At 46.8% G+C, this 16096-nt stretch overlaps 1 protein-coding gene across 1 annotated transcript in view; it reads left to right on the top strand.

Moving 5' to 3' along the window:
• Positions 1 to 16096, top strand: part of MED27 (mediator complex subunit 27) — a 202933-nt gene that overhangs the window by 157467 nt on the left and 29370 nt on the right. Inside the window, exon 5 of the mRNA XM_034664726.1 lies at positions 11483 to 11590. Coding sequence (XP_034520617.1) covers positions 11483 to 11590 — 108 coding nt within the window. The remainder of the gene's footprint in view (positions 1 to 11482; positions 11591 to 16096) is intronic.

Here is a 16096-nt window from a genome sequence, read left to right as displayed (position 1 = left end):
GAAGCAGCCAGGGGCATGTTTTGTAAAAGCACACAGCAAACATGTCATTCCTCTGTGAAAAACCCTGCAGTGGCTTCCCATTTCTCCCAGACTCAAAGTAAACTCCTTATCAGAGCCTCAGAGGCTCTTGATGGCCAGCCTGGCCTGCCACCAACCAAGCCAGCACACGGCACAGTCTCACCCGCCCCACTGGCCTTCTGCTCCTGGGACACCGGGTCTTCTCCCACTCAGGCCTTCACACAGGCTTCTTCCCAGCCCGGGCTGCTGTGCCCCAGCACTGTACGTGGACTAGCTTGGTTTCAGCCCAACTCGAACCACCCCCCTTGTCTAGCTTTATTGTCTTCACAGCCCCATGCAGTGAAATGGTCTTACATTTGTTTGCTGTCTGCCCAGACCCGCCCCCCAAAGAATGTCCACTCATGAGACGTTGTGTCATTCACTCCCTCTCTAATCCTGACACAGAGTGGGTGGGTGTCTGTTGAATAAATATTTGAGTGAACTGAATGATCTGATCTTAATGTCACCTTTTTCACATGTAGGTATTACCTCAACAGTCTTTCTTTAAGCTATCCCCCTTTCCTTCATTTCCTTCAGAATTTCTGGCAAATCTGTTTCTTTATATACAAATTTGTTGCCTGTTAGCTCTGTGAATGTGTNCTTTCTTTAAGCTATCCCCCTTTCCTTCGTTTCCTTCAGAATTTCTGGCAAATCTGTTTCTTTATATACAAATTTGTTGCCTGTTAGCTCTGTGAATGTGTGTTTCTCCATCTCTGTGTACGTGATGCCTAGACTGCACGTTGAGCAAATATTGTTCGGTAGAAGGAGGCAGAGGCGGAAGGAAAGTGCAAGCCACTCATGGTCCAGGGCAGCTCTGGGGTGTGGGGTGCATCTGTCTGTCCTTCTGCCCTCTTCTTTCCCCCCCATTCATTCCTTCNTAGCACTGTACGTGGACTAGCTTGGTTTCAGCCCAACTCGAACCACCCCCTTGTCTAGCTTTATTGTCTTCACAGCCCCATGCAGTGAAATGGTCTTACATTTGTTTGCTGTCTGCCCAGACCCGCCCCCCAAAGAATGTCCACTCATGAGACGTTGTGTCATTCACTCCCTCTCTAATCCTGACACAGAGTGGGTGGGTGTCTGTTGAATAAATATTTGAGTGAACTGAATGATCTGATCTTAATGTCACCTTTTTCACATGTAGGTATTACCTCAACAGTCTTTCTTTAAGCTATCCCCCTTTCCTTCGTTTCCTTCAGAATTTCTGGCAAATCTGTTTCTTTATATACAAATTTGTTGCCTGTTAGCTCTGTGAATGTGTGTTTCTCCATCTCTGTGTACGTGATGCCTAGACTGCACGTTGAGCAAATATTGTTCGGTAGAAGGAGGCAGAGGCGGAAGGAAAGTGCAAGCCACTCATGGTCCAGGGCAGCTCTGGGGTGTGGGGTGCATCTGTCTGTCCTTCTGCCCTCTTCTTTCCCCCCCATTCATTCCTTCCCTCTCTTCCTCCACGGCCTCCTTCTCATAGGGGTGCTGTGGCTTGTTCCCACCATTTTCCATGCTCTGCACCCCGAATTCTGAAAAGAGGCAGTGTAATTGGCCTAGCCAGTGTGGGCAGAGCCTTCTGTTCCAGGCCACCGTATAGGGTCGCCCTTGGACAGGGACCGCCCCCAGCCGGCCCCCAGTGCAGGCGGCAGCTGCTTCCACGGTGCAGTTAGGTTCGGTGAGGCAGGACCGTTGCTTACGTGTGTGTTCAGGGGACAAGAAAATTGTGCCTGTCGTCAAGGATCCTTCTTCAGATCTGGTAAGAGAAACTCGCCATTTTCAGTATGTTCGAGAACACAGTAGTCAGCTGCTCCTTTCATCAGCTGACCTGAACCCCCCTGCAGTCACATAAATCTTTCTAGAACTGGGACACCCTGTTTTCCTGCAGGCCGTGCGTCACTTCCGCACTCTCCTCTTTCCTAGAAGAGCTGTTTTTACATAGTTGAAGATACGTTTTATAAATTAAAGTCAGCTAAGTTTTATTTTGACGATTTGGGGGATTTTTCCTAACACTGAAAGGGAAGCCCAGACGTAGCTGGAAACCCAGATCAGGACGGACAGCCCTTCTCCGTTCACTCTGGTTTTTTTACCTCGTGTGTGAATTTTTGTTATTATCTTGAGGGGGACCTGAAGGGAGCTGCGGTAAGAAGATTATGAGGAAATTTATGTTTAGCACGTGAAATAGGAAGTTGCTGAGTTCTCAGGCTATCCTTCTCATGAAACCTGTTGACGAGACTTGGCAATGAGTCGGCCCTCTCTGATGTTCCCCTCCAGCCACATTAGGTTTGACTTTAGGAGAGAGGGATGGAAGGGTGCAGGAGGGGCAGGTGCCCAGATGGTTAACGTGGGCGCTCCTTCACAAATGAGTCCAATTCATTCATCGACAGAATAAGCCACCGAATGTAAAATCATCCTCATCTTATTAGGCAGAGTGTTTAGTAATTATTAAAAACAATTGCTACCATGTAGCAAGGGCCAGTAGTGACCACCCCCCACCCCAGGCATCTAACAGCACCAGCTGTCCAGTTCACATAAGGGTTCCATTTCAGAGATGAGAAAGCCAGAATTCCCCCTGGGTTGCTTTTCCCAGGGCCACAATGCTCTCTGTGTGGCAGGGGCAGAATTTGAACTTGGGCCTCTGGGCTCCAAGCCCTGGCTCTTGCCCCTTGCCATGCTGCTTTTCCCCCATGACAAGGAGACCAGTGGGAGGAACCCAGCGTGACCAGTGCTGGAGTACCTGCTGTGTTTTAATCACAGTGCTGAGCACGTCACGTGTCTGGTATCATTTCCTCTCACAACAGCCTTATCCTGGGTGTACAGGTGAGAAAACGGGCTTAACAGGCCAGGCAGCTTGTCCCAGGTCCCACGGCCAGGAAGGGGCAGAAGAACGAAGATCTAAGCTCAGGTCTCTTTTTCTCCCAGAGTTCATAAACAATTCCCATGCCTTCTTGCCTTGCTGGCAAGTTGATTTTCTGACTTGTTGGTAGACAGAATCTAAAGTCGGCTTATCTGCCTCATTTTTCCTGGGCCTTTGTCAAAAGGAAAGATAGAATTCCCGTCTTGGGGCTATGAGGACTCTATCGCAAGTCTAGTCCATACGTTGGGGTTGCTTTCTGGTTTCATTTCTCTTTATATGGCATTTCATTGCATTGCATTTATCATCGGAGGTACAACTGATCTGTCCCGTTGAGCAAAACAAGTGGCCTGCAGAATGCAGGAACATCCATCTTACCTCTGACAGTCCCTTGCTTTGACCCCTTGTTTTCCAAGTCACATCGCCCATTCCCCTTTTACTGTTCGGTGACCGGCCAGCTCTGTGCATGGGTAGCAGCCTCCTCTCGCAGGCAACTGACAGTGGATCTTCTGCTCTCAGCCTGGCCAAAGTTTCAGCCTCGCAGGGTGGATCTGTCTCCATCTCCTCCTACCTATATCCAGTTTTAGCATTTTCCTAGAAGGAAGCAACAGCCCGTTTCCCTCTGTGCCTCTTTGTTTCCAGTCCGCCTCACTGCTGCGGTCTGGAAGCCTGCTGTCGGGAGAACAGTTCGCCCAGCATGAGCGTCGGGACTACACATACCCAGCAGCTGTGCAGAAGTCAGAGCGCTAGGTTTGTTTAGAAAAACGCTAAAATCAGATGAAACAAGTGCTTTAATAGGGTCATATAGATGGGATCCCGAGTGTGAGTTTAAAGCCATTTGTGAGGGAAACCAGGAGTCTCATGAAGCAAGGTTTCAAGCCACTTACCAGAGTCCCAGAGAAGACAGTGGTGGCTGGAGGCTTAGATGAAACAAGGCTCTGTGGTTGCCATTGCTTGTGATTCAGAGATACTGGTATGGGGTCATGGACTCGGCATCGGAAGGGGGAACAGCGAGAGGCATGCTTCTGGCCCTGCACCGAAAAGCAGTGAGCTTGGACTCAAATCTTTTGAAACCCCAGCTGCCTTCTATGGGGAATGACAATAAAACACCCGGCTGGGCTGCGTCCCAGGGTTCTTAGAGGGGGAAGCTGCAGCCTTCTGGGCATGCCCCTGGCCTTGTCCTAAGTCAAGAGGTAATGCGGCAGTATGCAGGAGAAGACCCCCAGGAGTCAGGGAAAAGTCTGGGTAGCACTGGACGTTTTTTTCTAGGCCACATCTAAGAACATCTCTTGGAGGAATGTTCCGTGAGATCCGTTTGTGGAGTGCTCATCTGTATAACCAGCTCCACCTTGCAGAACCTGTGCTAAATTGGACAGGTGCCAAACCAAGCATTTTCTGATGATGCCAGACAGCTCAGTGATGGAGCACACCACCCTCCCCGAAATTCTTCATACACCGTGAGCCCCACGTTGGTATAACACAAGCCCCACAGTTAATTCAGGCACGTGCCAGCTTAATCACCTCCTTCAAGGCAGGAGCCATATTTGACACTTCTTAACCTCCTTAGGCTTCAGTTTGCCTCTTTAAAAAGAGGGGAGTTGGGAAAAATGATTTTTAAAGTCCTTTCCAGCTCTAAGGTTATATGATTCTCTGAATCCACATCCTCGCCCAGGACTTCACGTAGTCCAGACACAGTTATCAGTAAATGCTTACTGAAACCATTCACTTTATCCTCCTCTTTATTTGGAATTAGTATGAAGAAGTCTCTTAATACACTGTACTGAAGAAAACTTATTTCTGAGCCTCTGTAGAGATGTCTGTCTGCCTCTCCCCCCTCCCTCTCCCTCACCCTTCTAAGTACGCTTTGACAAACATCGCTTAAAATATAGCAGATCCCTTAAGGATGCCTACATATTACACTTTACCGTGTTCATACTTGGAAAGTAACACTCGTGGATGACCAAATGATTGGCTTCTTTTCCCCCTCCTTTTTTAATATGCCCCCTCCCCAGAAGCAGAGTTCAGCCATGCAGCCTTTGTCTGAATGGCAAATATCATGCTATCCCCTTCACCTGCCACATACGTGCTTTATGCCTGGTCAGGGATTCCTTATCTGGTACCGGGTTCCACATGCAAAAGAGCTTTTGATCCACCCTCCTCCCCTGTCTCTAGGGCACAGATACTGCTCAGTTTCGAAGTGCCTTTCTCCCTCTTTCTCCCTGCACCAGCCCTGAGGGAATAAGCTTTTAAGTGATCAGTTTCTCTCACCTTGTACGCTCACGGGGTCTGCCAGTATAGATAACACCTCAGCGACCAGATTTATAAAGTTTGTGTTAGACAACAGCTGGTAGCAGAGCGAAACTAAATATTTTTGCTATCATCCTCAACTTTCCTCCCACTTTCCCTTCTTAGCTTGTGACTTGCCTTGTCATCGTGAACTGGAAATTCTCTTACTGGGATACAGCTTGGCAGGTGACTGTCATGAGACCCGATAGAGAAGACCACCGATGCAGCTCCAGCTGCCTGGAGCACAGCTGGCCTGACAAGCGACCAGGCAGTGACGGCATGGGCACCTCCCTGGAAGGGCAATGACCGGCTGGGAAGCCCACTGGCTTCCTCTGACTCTTCACAACTTGACATTTGAACACTCATGGGGACAGGCACAGGAGGAATAGTGAGTGAGCTCCTCAGAAATGTGCTGCTCAGTAATAGAAGTGTTACCTTGGTAACAGGAAGCCTGCTTCATTACCAGATGGCATTAGCTTTATTTGTGGTATCCCAAGCAGTTGCCAAGAACCAGCCTGTAGCCCCTGTCAACTGGGTGTTTGGCCTGGGACCGTGTCCGGCACGGGCTACTCTGTGGAATGATGTCAGTTGGCCGGTTTGGATGCATTGCTGTGTTAGGCCACCGGAACTCCAAGGTCATTACAACCTGATGCATCCAGTTACGTTCGAAACTAGTGCAGTCTGGATATGTGAGAAGCTGAATCCTTGTAGAGTGACATGGGGGCTGGAAAGAACGTTAGAGAATGTGCATTAAGCTCCATCTCGATGGAACTTGAAAGGCTCCCATGGCCCTTTCCACCACACCACGCTCAAGAGAAACTCGGCTAGCAGCTCTTGCGTTTTGTCGTGCGCCACACCCCTAGCCACGTCTCATGTGCATCAACTCGACTGATTTTCTCATGGGCCCCTCTGCATTTCGCAGCTGAGTAAACTGACTTTCCGTCAGTCACACAGTCCGGTGGTAGGTGTGGGACTGAAGCCCATTGCACTTGACCTGCACACTAAATGGCCTCTTTTGGTGTCAACACGGTGAGTCCAGATCAGCCCACAGGACAGCTTCATTCATGTCTTCCCCTAAACTGCCCAGCCCCCAGGCTTGCAGACTTTCCACTCAACAGTCATTCATCAGAAGGCACATTTCTGTTCATAGCTCAGGACCCGACACCACTGTCACCCACTCTCTACAGCTTCCCTCTAGCCCCATTTACCACAGTAGAAGGGTAAATTGACATCAGTGGCAAGTTCACTGAACTGGTTCCAGCTTTAATGTTAACTGGCTTCAAATGATTTCACTTCCGCCAAATCCAGACTGGGCTGGGCAGCAGTTACCACTGGGAACGTATCCTGCGCCGGGCCTGTTCCTCACCCTTGCTCGGTGCATTGTCTTGCTGACCCCTCACAGTCAGTCTGAGGTGGAGCTATTGTGACCTCCGCTGGGTGAGAGGAAGCCGATGTTCAGAGACGGTAGATGCCCGGCCAGGCTTTCCAGCAGCAGAGCTGAGACCTGACTCCACTTGCCTCTGATTCCAGAGCCTCACCATGTCAGGCTTCAAAGTTGTATACATAATTTTGTTATGACCATATTAAAAATTCAGAAAGCCATAGGTCTATGCATATTCCACGTTTATGATCACCAGGGTCCTTTCTGGGTTTCTAAAAAATAAGAATGGACAAACTTGGTGCGCTGGGTGGCTCAGTTGGTTAAGCATCTGTATTTGGCTCAGGTCATGATCCCAGGGTCCTGGGATCGAGTCCTGCATCGGGTTCCCTGTTCAGCGGGGAGCCTCCTTCTCCCTCTGCCTCTGCCTTCTGCTCCGCCTACTTGTGCTCTCTCTCTCTCTCTCTGTCAAATAAATAAATAAAATCTTAAAAAAAAAAATGAACAAACTTCATGGAGCTTTACCAATTTGAAAAATAATGGGGTTGTCCACAAAATGCTGCAGGCCAGTACAAGCATAAGCCGTGGGGACGCTCCCTGAGGGGGAAGGTAGAGAGGAGAATACAGACCTAATTCATATTCATAAAATGAAAAACAAACATTTTAACCCTTCAAAATTCTTTGCCCCTCTTGCCCTGGCCATGGTCCTGAAATGCCGTTTCCCACTGAAAAGACCAAGGGCTGTGGAGGAGACAGCCGACTCGTGACCTCGGGCAGGAATTGTGCCAGACCAACCTGGACTGTCCTGTACCAGATAGCAAGGGAGCTGTCACAGAGACTGGAGTGAGTCAAAAGGACCCAACCAAGGAAATCCCCACGGGCCACAGAACAATGTGAGCATCAGTAAGAATGTAGGACTAGTAATTGTATCAGGTACAAATACATCAAATATGTTGAAATCCATGAGTTTATAATAATGTTGGGTGGAAAACTAAGCTGTCTGCATTGGAAGAAAACTAGTGAACCGATGCATCGTTTTGAGGACTGATAAATAAAGGGAAAGCATGGAGCATTTATCCTGCCTTTCCTGTGCAGTAAACTCAATCACTGAGTAGCCAAATAGTAGATGAGGGGAAGTTTTTCTTTATAAAAGTGTCCCAGCTAATAAAGACAGAACGATCACACTGGTATGTGGCCAGCTGAGGCCCCTGGTGAATTCATGGGTCAGCAGCTGCCAGCATTACCTGCCAAGACACCCAAGCTCTTTTGCCTCCTGTTGGTAAACCATAACACCGCCCGGAACTTGTCGTGCCAAAAGAAATCAAGCCAGAATCTCCTCTCATGCCAATTTACAAGAAGTACGGAGTAAGGAGGAACATGCAAAGTACACCGTGGGGATGCCATCAGCAAAATCCAGACTGCGGAAAACTCTGTAGAAAAAAAATGACCCAGTTTCTTCAACAAATAAAATGAGGGGTGGGAGTTGAGACCGGGAACCTTTAGTTTAGGAGAGCCTCATGAGACATGTCAGCCAATCACACTGTGTGGACTATATTCGGATCCTGACACAAGCAAGCTTTTTTAAAAGTGGCACTTACGAAACTGTTGGAAATTTGAACCCCGATGACAGCTTTGGTAATATTGAAGAATTCTTGTTGATTGAGGTATGGGATGGCATCGTAGTCTTGCATATTTTTGTTTTGCGGGTCCTTTTAGAGACACAGAAGGATATGTTTACAGATGAAATGATGATACTATGGCTGTTAATTGTTTCAACGTAACATAGGAAGGGAAAGTAGGTGGGGGTGGAGGTAAGACAGGGTTTGCCAAGAGCTATAGTTATTGAAGTTTGGGGTGGAGGTCTATGGACGTTCTTTGTTCTGTTTCACTTACTTTTGTAAATGTGTTTAAATATTTCATAAAAAATGGGCTAGGGGCACCTGGGTGGCTCAGTTGGTTAAGCGTCCCACTCTTGATTTCTGCTCAAGTCACGATCTCGGGGATGTGGGATTGAGCCAGCTTCAGGCTCCACGCTCGGCAGACAGTCTGCTTGAAGGTTCTCTCCCTCTGCCTCCCCACCACTCGCACACACAAACTGTCTCTCTCTAAAATAAATAATCTTTTAAAAATGTTTTCAGATCAATCAATAAATGGGTTAAAGAAATTAAGTTGCTCCTTCTAGAGGGGATGGATTTTACTTTGTTTTGTTTTGATTTAATGATACCTGTTACTGACAGGAGAGGAGTGAAGTAGGTACGCTTGTACCTTCGTAGCTGGCGTAACGCTTACAACTCGCAGTTAGCGACTACATCAGAAGACTTTAAATATTTGTACTATTGGCCCTGGTAATTACAGTTGTCCAAATCTATCTTCAGGAAATAATCCCAAACACAGCAAAAGCTTGGTGAACAAAAGTGCACACGGTAGGCGTATTTATATTAGGAAAACTTGGAAGCAGCTCATGTCCGGCAGTAGGAGAATGGTTAAAGAAATTATAAACATACCCATACTCAGTGAAGTGCCACGCAGCACGTACTGCCGTTTTTGAAGACAGCACGGCAATAAAGAACAATGCTTATGTCCTAATTTTATGTAATTAGTAAAATTAGTAAAAAATCAAATTTGATTTGATATTAGGTATATAGTTTCAGTTACAGCCATGTTACAAATTCAGAAACGGTAGATCCCAGTTTTATTACAAAGTAATTGATTTACACCACTGTGTAAGTTTAAGGTGTGCAGCACAGTGGTCTGATGTGAAATGATGACCACAGTAGGTTCAGCCAACATCCATCCTCTCGTATAGATGCCATGGAAAGAAGAAGAGAGAAAAGGAAAAAAATTTTTCTCCTTGTCATGGGAACTGGTAGGATTGACTCTGTACACAGCTTTCCTCACACCCCGCAGCAGGGCCAGCTGTGGTCAGCATGTGGGCATCGCATCCCCAGGACATATTTACCTTGTAACTGGACGTTTGGGCCTTTTGGCCCCCTTCTTCCAGTTCCCCCTGCCCAACCCTCCGCCCCAAGTCTGACCTCCTTTTCTATGAAATCCATAAATCTTTGATTAAAATGATTGAAAGGAAATCTCCCTGAAACGTTAATGGTTTAGAAGGGCAGATTATGAATGATTATTTCCTTCCTTTTTACTCTAATTGTAGGTTTTTCTATAACAAGCCTATTTATTAGTTAAGTTTTTAGTATTCATTAGCTTTTAAAATACCAAAATTCACCTTTAAAAACAAAAATTAAATATAAAATTTCCAGTATCTTTAGTGTGTTTTTTTCTGAATTCCATCTTAAAATACTTGAGAAATGACAGAGGCAATTTATTGGTTATAGTCGGCTAGATTTTGGTTTTTTACGGAAATAATAGCTTAGTTATCTCTGTGTATTAGCAAAGAGTTAAAATGGGCAGTTGAAATGGCGGCCCTGTTGGAGACGGCATGTCAGACCTCCAACTGCAGCCCAGTGAGAGGCTGTTGGTTTCAGTGCATATAATTACAAAACTGTGAACTTGATTCTTTTCCTCCCTCTCCCTTCCTCCCCATAGACTGCATGTGGACTAGAGAGTCGCGGCTCCTACCTTGGTGGTTTTATTGACATCCTTATCTAGTGATTTCCAGTTAAATGTTATATGGTGTAGCAGTGTTTGAGAAGTTCAAAAAAATAAATAAATAAAATGGAAGTACTATATAGAAATGAGATGTTTTTATTAACATTCTCTTAAATGTAAATAAGGGTCTCATCTCTTTTTCCTACCCTGTTGATAATTCTCGACCATTTTAGGCATACAAAAATAGAGAGATCCTCTCATCACTTAGAAGTTACTGAAGGAACCGGATACTAGGGATGTTCGCTGATACCCAGGACTAATCACGGAAAGACGAGGGTTGTTGCTGGGGACAGTCGGCCAGCAGACAACGGGGAAGTGAGGAGAGGGTGTTTGAAGGTGGCATCAGCAGCAATGGAGTGTATATTGGGTCGCAGGATTAGGATTGGGGGGGGGCTCTTTTCAGCTCATTCTGTGATATTGGAGCCTCAGCGAACAAACCAGACCTGGGCCTTGGTTGGGCCGTGTTCTGAGTCTGCCCCCAGGGTCTCATCTGGGAAATGAACAGAAGAGGCGTAGCCAAGTACCAGAAGAGTTACATGAGCCCCTAAAAGAAAGGAAGGTGCTGTTTCTATTCTTAGTGCTGAGCCCGTTCCAGCAAGCACAGCAGGTTACGTTTTCCCTGGCATTATATGAAACTGCGCTTTTTTTTTTTAGGTGTGTGGGTTTTTTGTTTTCTTTTTTTTATCCGTTATACGTGCTTAGGTTCTAAGAGAGTAAAAGCACTTAATGTATTTCCAGGATCATGTTCCTTTTTGGAGATAAAATTCTGCTACTTTCCATTTACCTTCAGAACTTACTTGGTATAGCTTCTCCACTTACTCCCAGCTATTATAAATAGATAGTTCGGCCGCGTGGGCATTTGGTGCCTGCCTTTCATCTCTCTGCTGTATTCTTCTATATATTCCGTGGGTGTACGTAGGGCCATGAACTAATAGGAAAACAAATGTGCTTCCCAAATCCTAGCATGCCAGAATCCCAGGATAGCCTTTGAAAAAGATCATCTTAAGACAGAAAAAAATAAAAGGAAATTTTACTGTATCCAGCAGATATTAAACGTATGGAACTTATCCTGAGATTTGTAAGCCAAAAATATCAACGAGTTCCGTGTAGCTAGATTGCAGGAGGGCCTTGTTGTTTAGAGCTTGTTGCAGAACGCTTAGGATGCCTTCCCTCGGAGGGCCCTCCCGTGCGTCTCTCAGCAATAAGAGGGCGAGGTGAGCCTTTCTTCTTCACGGAGTCTTGCCCAGCCTCATGCATTTGCATGTTCAAGTGTAAGCTTTCATGTTTGCATGCATGTGTTTTGACAGGTGACCTTGGGAAAGGTGTTGAAGGTGATTGTCGTCATGCGGAGCCTGTTCATTGATCGGACAATAGTGAGGGGATATAGTGAGAATGTCTACACAGAAGATGGCAAGGTAAGCATTCTGGAGTCTTTTGTTTCGTTTGCCTTTATTTTCTGGGTCCCAGAACAAACGCAGCAGAGTCCCAGATGAATGACATTAAACACTAGTAGTCATCGCTGAAATGATCAACAAGCATGGTTTATCAGTATGAAGATGAACGTTTTACAGAAAAACATTTCTCTCTCTCCCCTTGCATTTTTCATCAAGCTTCTGCTTTTTCCTTTAAGCCTGATGCCCTTAGTTGAATTTCTAATTTATCACCTTAGACCCCAGTTGCCTCATTAAATGTGTCTTCTGAGGAAATGGATTTCTTTTTCTTTCTTTCTTTTTTTTTTTCCCGCCCAGTAGTACAGCACATCAGTAGCCCAGGGTTTGGCATTTTCGGCATTTTGCTTTTCCTAGAACCATGAGGAAAATTCGAGTTACTTTGACACACAGCCTGCTCAGGATCTTTCCTGTGAAACTAACAAGGAGCCCTGAGGAAGTGGCTTACCCTCAGCAGTCCATACTGAACACTATGGTTGAAAAAAGAGAAGTTCTTTCCATGGGTGGTTTGTCTCTTAGAAAGTTCACCCGTGTGAACCCCTGATTTCTGTTGACTGCACACTGTCCATATGGCTCTATGGAGAGCAGCAGAGGATGCTAATGGGAGCCGACAGCCTTCATTTGTGTTGGCTTCCAGAGTGTAATGAGCACTCTGCCTGAGACACCCACCCGGACGCACCCTGGCCACTTCGTGCACTAAGCCTCTGTCTGCCCCGCTCTCCCAAGCTGTCCCTTCTCTTCATGAAGCCCATTACAATTTTTAAAGTTTGCTATAGTACTAGCACTCACCACCCAATGGCCACATTACAATGAGGATAGAACGTTCTTCAAAAAAATGTGACAGATGTAGCTTAGCACATAACAGTGTGTTACATAAGAGCTGTGACCCACAAGGTGATGAGATTTGTGTTTTGAACGAGTAAACCCAGCATCTCCATGTCCCACACAAATGTTGTCCACGAGGGAAACTACTCTTACTTCAAGGACTCTGCCAAGTTCTCGTCTGTCTCCCCTTTGAAAGCAAAGCGTTCCTCAAGGGGAGATTTCCTTTTCCTTTTTGGAAAAACCAGTGTCTTTAGAGCAGGTGTGGAGACTAAAGTGCATCACGGGGGCAGTTGTGGTCTGTGTGTGTGATTCATAAACCCTGGGGGTGGCTCTCCCGAGAAGCTCCAAACTAGGGAGCAGCAGCAGAAGTGACCCTGGCCAGGAACCCCCACATTCCTGGTCCTGGCCGTTTAGAGAGGTGGTTCTCGTTGCCTTGGTTCGAGGTTCACAGCTCCTTAGTCACACCTGGTATGAATCATGGTCCTTGCCCTCCAGAGTCTTACAAATGCGCTGGGGAGAGAAGGCTGGAAACGAAAGCTAAGCAACAGTAGCGACTGACCTTGTGACAAAAGGTACAAACTCGGGAGAGGGAGGAAGCATTCTCTAAAGTTAGATTCTTTTTTTTTTTTTTAAAGATTTTATTTATTGATTGATTTGACAGAGAGAGACAGCCAGCGAGAGAGGCAACACAAGCAGGGGGAGTGGGAGAGGAAGAAGCAGGCTCCCAGCAGAGAAGCCCGATGTGGGGCTTGATCCCAGAACACTGAGGTCACGCCCTGAGCCGAAGGCAGATGCCTAACGACTGCGCCACCCAGGTGCCCCGTCCAAAGTTAGATTCTAAGGAGTGAGGGTTTACCTACTTTGCGTGCTCTCTTTAACATTGTATTTGTTTGCCCCACACTGGAAGTGTCCTAAAACCTGTAAAGCAAAGCACTTAGCACTGTGCCACCTAGTCACCACTCAGTCAATAACTAATACCATTTTTATTCTGTGCTTAGAACAAGGGATTTAGAAAATTGTCATGTATGTATGCTTCTAGGATTTCTCTCCCTGAGTAACTTCCCCCCCCACCCCGCCCTGTACCGTCGTTTCATGTGTCAGCCCACGGAGGTCACTGCCAATCTATGTCTAGGTGGGACCTCTCCTCCCCAGGTGCACCTCACATTCAGCCCGCCCAAAACTCCGCTCACTACTTCCTTCCCGAAACTCAGTTTCCCTCTGCTGTTCCTCATCTGGCATAACTGTACCACTGCCTAATCGCCCAAACCGCCCTTCCCCTTCTCCAAATCTAGCCTGTCAGCAGTTTCTGATGATTCTCCCACTTAAATCTCTCCCAAATTGGGTTCCTCCTGTCCGTCTCCCCTTCTTCCAGGTTCTCCTTATTTCTCAATGGAGCAGGTGCAGTGGCCGCCTCATGCCTCGTCTCTAGTCTTATTTCCCTCCCACAGTCTGTCCTTCACTTGGCTTCCAGAGCAGTCTTCCCAAAATACACATCCAAGCATATGATTTCTTGCTTTCACCATCCCCTATTGCCCAAAGCAGGCAGAAAAGTAGAATATTAATAGGTATTAGACACAAAGCTGTCCATGGTCAGAGTGTCTGTGAGAAACACGGGGTTAGAGAAGGTTCAGTAGGTTTCTTTACTATAGAAATTCTTAGAAACTTTAGTTTGCTTAGTGTCCTGTGAATCTCCTAGGAGGAGCATATACTGTGCAGTATTTTCCTAACTTATTTGAACCCCAAATTCATTGTTTCTTCCATTCTTCTCAGCATATTGTGACACTGGCGTTTCACAGAACAAGCTTCTGAAAACCCTGGCTTCTAGACTAAAATCCAAACTCCTTAGCAACACATAGAAATGCCAAGTGATCTGGCCCCTGCCTTCCTTTCTGACCTCAGCTGCCGTCATTCTGCGTGCACGTTTCGTCTCACTCTCCAGCCTTTTGTGCTGTTTGCGGCTCCCGCAACTCGCACTCACGTGCACGCTCGGTGCCCTGGGCCTGGGGATGCTTTGTCCTCCTCATCCACGTGACACACTCACTCTTCCCTTCACCCTGGCTGACTGCTATCCCCTTTCTCCTGTCCCTGTTTCCCTGGGGTCCCTTACAGGAGCACGGACTCGAGCTGGCAGGCCCAGGTTTGCTTCTGCTTGCGGCACAAATTAGCCTCCTCCTGAATACATCCATAGCATTTTGAGCAGTCTTTTTCTAGGACTACAATTAGTATGTCATGGTTATTGTTGACATGTCTATCTTGCAGTTAATAAAAACACGAAGAGTATTCTGTATGTTTTCCTGCTAGGTGTCATGCTAATAAGCTGACTTTGCCCACAGTGGTCATCGAGTCCTAGGTTCTGCCTAAATTAGACTCGTTCTCCAATGAAGGCAACTGAGACCTAGAATGTATAGTGACTTGCCTGCAGTCACACCCTGCCCAGGCCTCGGACCGCCATCTGCGAGGAGCACCTCAAGGGCCCAGACCCTGTCCCATGACGTTGTTCCAAGGAGATGTTGCAGTGCCTGGAGTGCTGGAGAAGCCCAGGGATGTGTGGGAGGAGACAGTGGAGAAGCCTGCTTGGGATGTGCCAGTGCTTTAGCTGGAATGGAAGAGTGGAGAACCAAACATCGGACACGAGGACCAAAAGAAGCAGCAGGGAGTGGAGTCATAAGTGCAGAAAATGAAGGAGACACACACACACACGCACACACAGCGCATGTCTTCCTAATGAAAGATTAGCGTGGGTTCTCTGTTCATCAGAAAGAAAATGAATGTGTGTCTGGAAACCTGAATTCTGCTATGATTCATATCACAAATGTGATACAGGAGGCCTCTTGCTGCATTTTACAGCTGCACATATTGGCCCAAGTGGTCAGTAGGGACTCTGAAACGAGGAATAGCAAGATTGAGAGGACGAAGGCATTTGATGTTTTAAAGGCGCATTAACCGCGTTTGGCAGAGGAGCTCTCGAAACGACCGCTCTGCCTAGAATCGAATCCTAGCCAATTTGATTAGCCCCTTCTTTTCTCAGAGCACTTTACAAAACCATGCAGACATTATTTGTGTTCTATTTTGAATACTGGTGCTGGTATATGTGAATTTATATATAGTTATATACATGTAAGCCTTAGTGTAATTAATGTGCTGAAATGTCCAGCACATCCCAAACAAAATGTAATCTTTGGAAGGAGCCACTGGAGCTTGCGGTGTGGTTCTCAGGAACCAATTGCTGCTTGCAGTGCTGCTGTTCCAGACATGCAGCTCGGCATTTGCCGAGCTGGTGCCTGAGCGCTAGCCTGGGGGTGATTTGCTGCAGTCTGAGAGCTTAGCCACGAATGCCATGGGCGTGGCTTAGAAAGCGGTGGACTTGCTGGGTTCTGAACTTCTGCAACTGCAGAAGTCGGTGTCCCCCAAACCCAAAGCAGCCAGCACCTCCTGAAAGGCTTAATTATCCCTGTTGCTACAATAGTGGGCCGGCACCCCCTCCACCCCCTGATTTCCTGACCTGACAGGTTTTCTCCCCATCAGAATCCCAGCAAGGCTGTTGCTTTGCAGTAACCACCGCCACCCTGATCATCTGCCTCTTCACCTGGGATGCGTATTTTTTTAAATATTTTTTTTATTATATTATGTTAGTCACCATACAGTACA

The sequence above is a fragment of the Ailuropoda melanoleuca genome, chromosome 7 (assembly GCF_002007445.2).
Source record: "Ailuropoda melanoleuca isolate Jingjing chromosome 7, ASM200744v2, whole genome shotgun sequence".
Taxonomy (NCBI): Eukaryota; Metazoa; Chordata; class Mammalia; order Carnivora; family Ursidae; genus Ailuropoda; species Ailuropoda melanoleuca.
The sequence above is the reverse complement of the archived record's forward strand: the minus strand, read 5'-3'. Positions and strand labels throughout refer to the sequence as shown.